General features: G+C 48.0%; 1 protein-coding gene across 1 annotated transcript in view; it reads left to right on the top strand.

Moving 5' to 3' along the window:
* The window catches only part of LOC103739461 (bcl-2-like protein 2), a 17,987-nt gene that overhangs the window by 13,485 nt on the left and 461 nt on the right, over positions 1-4,041 (top strand). Inside the window, exons 4-8 of the mRNA XM_008839881.3 lie at positions 269-383; positions 1,040-1,107; positions 1,749-1,855; positions 3,061-3,148; positions 3,232-3,383. Of these exons, the coding sequence (XP_008838103.3) occupies positions 269-383; positions 1,040-1,107; positions 1,749-1,855; positions 3,061-3,148; positions 3,232-3,383 (530 nt within the window). The remainder of the gene's footprint in view (positions 1-268; positions 384-1,039; positions 1,108-1,748; positions 1,856-3,060; positions 3,149-3,231; positions 3,384-4,041) is intronic.

The raw sequence follows: 4,041 nt of genomic DNA, 5'->3' as shown, positions 1-4,041 counted from the left end.
TCGGGCGGGAGAGGCCGGCGGGGGGTGGGGTTGGGCGGGGAATAACGTGGCTGGTGCGGGCCGGGGCCGGTCTGGAGCGGGCTGATTGGGCGTCTAGGGTGCCTGGGGTGGTTCCAGAGAGGGAAACTTGGCTCTTTTTTTCTCTCGACCCTCGCGCGAGGCAAGGGAAATGGCCGAGCATGGCGGGGGCCCGGCGCCGACCCAGAGTACGGCGCGGCCGGTGCGTTGGTGGCTCCTAAGCTCGTCTGCATGCCCTGCTCACTCGTAGGAGCTAGAAGCGATCAAAGCTCGAGTCAGGGAGATGGAGGAAGAGGCCGAGAAGCTAAAGGAGCTACAGAACGAGGTGGAGAAGCAGATGAATATGAGTCCACCCCCAGGCAATGGTGAGTAAACCGGCGATTGCACACGCAGTCCGGATCCTCCGGCGGAGGGGTGGTGGGGGTGCACCGAGAATGGGTTCAGAGGCTCGGCACCTGGGAGCTGCGTGTCTGAGCAATTACTGGGCAGGTGCTGTGGTCATAGTCTACTGTGTTCGCTGACCTTTGTAAGACAAGCTGTTTCGGCGGCGGTAGTCTTGTGCTTTCCTTTGTCTCTTATAAATGTGTTTCTCTTTGTTCTTGGTCTGCCTCTACCCTTCTTGTGGCGATTGCTAGCTGGCATTTGACCTTCACGTCTTAATTTTCTTTTCAGTCAGCGATGCTTTAGTTAGGACTCCTAAGACGCTGTTTGGCCGCAAGGACTTCTATAATCTAGACATGTCAGATCACAGTCCATTAAATTTTGTTAAGTTTTTGAGGATTTCAGCCAGAGCTATTCAGTAGAAATTTGGGAAGTGGGGGATTCCTATACCTTTTCCTATGATTTTGAAGAAACTTAATTCTGTCATTTGTCAAATGCTTATTGGAAAACCTACTGCTGCTAGGCATTGTTCTAGGGCATGGGACAGACCAAAATCTTTGCCTCGTGGTAGTGGAGGTGTGTGTATATTGATCCAGCAGAAAAAAATTGCCTGTTTCTAAATTTTATTTTTTTCTCAAAGCTGGCCCAGTGATTATGTCTATTGAGGAGAAGATGGAGGCTGATGCCCGCTCTATCTATGTTGGCAATGTATGTATTAAGGCTCTGATTTGGGTTCAGGGGATACTCTTTTTAATTACTTACTTTGTTTTTTAAGATGGGACTTGCCATATATATTTTTTTTATATATATACACACACACACACACACACACACCCAGGATAGCCAGGTGATTCTCCTGACTCAGCCTCCTGAGTTACTGGTATTACAGGAGTGCATCACCATGCCTTGACTAGCAGGGGTACTCTTATTTGGGGGAGTTATTTAATAATTTTGAAAGGAGTATCTTCAAGATAGGTGGCAGTTTGGGTTGTGGAGGGAGAGTTGTGAGGAGATGAAAGGTAGTGAAATGATAAAGACTCTGGAGTTAGAGGAAAAAAAGATGGTTTCTTTAGACACCCCTTTGTTGTTTTTGTTTTTTTTTTTGTCTTTTTGAGACAGGGTCTCCCTGTAGTCTAGCTGGCCTGGACCTCATCAGATAGACCAGGCTGGCCTCAAACTCAGAGATCTGCCTGCCTCTGCCTTCCAAGTGCTGGGATTAAAGGCGTGAACTACCACGCCAGGCTAGAGAACCAAATTTGATGTGCTGTGGACTGATACTAAAGGCTGGGCAAGGTACCTGTTCAAATAGGGGTTTGCCCAGGACTTGTGAAATGTCCTTCCTCTCCTAGGTGGACTATGGTGCAACAGCAGAAGAGCTGGAAGCTCACTTTCATGGCTGTGGTTCGGTCAACCGTGTTACTATACTCTGTGACAAATTTAGTGGCCATCCCAAAGGGTAAGTAGAGGAAGAAATTGAGATCATTTTAAAAAAATACTGTCTTCCATAACACCCCCACCCTCCAAGCTGGATTTCAAACCCAGGATCTTCAATATTATGACATTCTATCACTGAGCTACACAGCCAGGGGAGACTTTTTTTGTCTTTTTGAGACAGGGTCTCCCTGTAGCCCCAGCTGGCCTGGAACTCACTATGAAGACTAGGCTGGCCTTGAACTCAGAGATCCACCTGCCTCTGCCTCCCACGAGCTGGGATTAAAGGCATGCACACCACACTGGCCAGAAGACTTTATTTTTATATTGAATAGTAATTACTTGCCGTTAAAACAAGTAGTTTTGAGCTGGGCGTGGTGTCCCACGCCTTTAATCCCAGCACTCGGGAGGCAGAGGCAGGTGGATCTCTGTGAGTTCAAGGCCATCCTGGTCGACATAGTGAGTTCCAGGCCAGCTGGGGCTACTGGGAGACCCTGTCTCAAAAAAGACCAAAAACCCAAGTAATCTTGGCTTTTAAGTGTAGCTACCTATTCGAGACAAGATAAGGTTGGGCAAGATAAGGTTGAACTGCAAGCAGAAGGCAGCATCTAGTTGGCCCCAGCTGGTTATGGCTATATGGAAATCCAGGCCTTGAGTGGCCTATTTTATACATTTCCAAGAGCAGGGTTATTTTTAATTTTTGTGGTACTGTAGATTGAACATAGAGACTCAAGATACATGCTAGGCAAGCGTTCAACTACTGAACCATATCTCACCCCCTCCTTTTCTAAAAAAAATTTTTTATTGTGAAATGGTCTCTGAACTGGTCTTAACTCACTCTGTAGCCCAGACAGGTTTTGAACTTACAGTTCTCTTGCCTCAGCCTTGGTAGCTGGGATTGTTAGCCTGTGTTTACTACACCCAGTGGTAGCTACACATTTTGATTAACTCCTATCATTTACCAAAAGCTGGGCAAGGTGGCGTACACCTTTAGTCCCAGTACTTTGGAGACAGAGGCAGGTGCAGGTGGATCTCTGAGATCCAGGCCAGCCTGGTCTACATAGCGAATGCCAGGCCAGCTGGGGCTACAGGGAGACCCTGTCTCAAAAAGACCCCCCCCCCCCAAAAAAAATTAACACATTGTATTCCAGGAAAGCATGTTTATAAGTTGGGTTTAACCTGTGAGTTACTTGTAAAGTCTGAGGTAGAGTAACCAATTATTCTTTCTAGGTTTGCATATATAGAGTTCTCAGACAAAGAGTCAGTGAGGACTTCCCTGGCCTTAGATGAGTCTCTGTTTAGAGGAAGACAAATCAAGGTAAGCATAGTGCCCTGGCTATGTGGTTCTGTACAGACTCCATTTGACTCCAAGGTTTTCTGTTTTCTGCCCCTTTTTCCCAGGTGATCCCCAAACGAACCAACAGACCAGGTATCAGCACAACAGACCGGGGCTTCCCACGTGCTCGTTACCGTGCCAGGACTACCAACTACAACAGTTCCCGTTCTCGATTCTACAGTGGTTTTAACAGCAGGCCCCGGGGTCGAGTCTACAGGTCAGGATAGATGGGCTGCTCCTCCTCTCCGCCCCCCATGAGCCCTGTATGCTTCATTCTCTCCTGATCTGAGGACCTCCCTTCCTTCCCCACCCTTCCATTTCCAGGGATTTGGTCCTACCTGCACAGGGTGAGGAAGGTAGTTGCAGGCCAGGTCAGGAAGCCAGTTCTAATCATGTTTTCTGGAACAGAAATTGGTGATAAGGCAGATTGGGCCTAAGAGATGTTTCTTCCCTCAGCCTCTTTTCACCTTTGGGAATTGGTGGCAGAGAAGTGTTTACACTAAAAGTTGGAACAGGGCCTCAGGGCAGTGAAAGCCTGTTTTGGACATTGCTACTTTTGAATCTCCCTTGGAAGAATCCGGGCCTCCTTGCTCTTCCCAAGGTCATGTGGGAGGGTTTCGAGGTGCCAGTGCTTTATGAGGTTAACATTTTTATTAGGGTTCATGGTACCCAGATTGTGGCTTGCTTCACTTCTGTCTTTAAATTTAAATTGGCACATGAAAAATACAAACCATGGCTGGGCGTGGTGGCGCACGCCTGTAGTCCCAGCACTTGGGAGGCAGAGGCACGCGGATCTTTGAGTTTGAGGCCAGCCTGGTCTCCATAGTGAATCCAGGACAGCTGAGGCTACAAGGAGACCCTGTCTCAAAGACAAA

The sequence above is a fragment of the Nannospalax galili genome, unplaced genomic scaffold, assembly GCF_000622305.1.
Source record: "Nannospalax galili isolate Female #2095 unplaced genomic scaffold, S.galili_v1.0 scaffold1119, whole genome shotgun sequence".
NCBI lineage: Eukaryota > Metazoa > Chordata > Mammalia > Rodentia > Spalacidae > Nannospalax > Nannospalax galili.
This window is presented reverse-complemented; position numbering and strand designations above follow the sequence as displayed.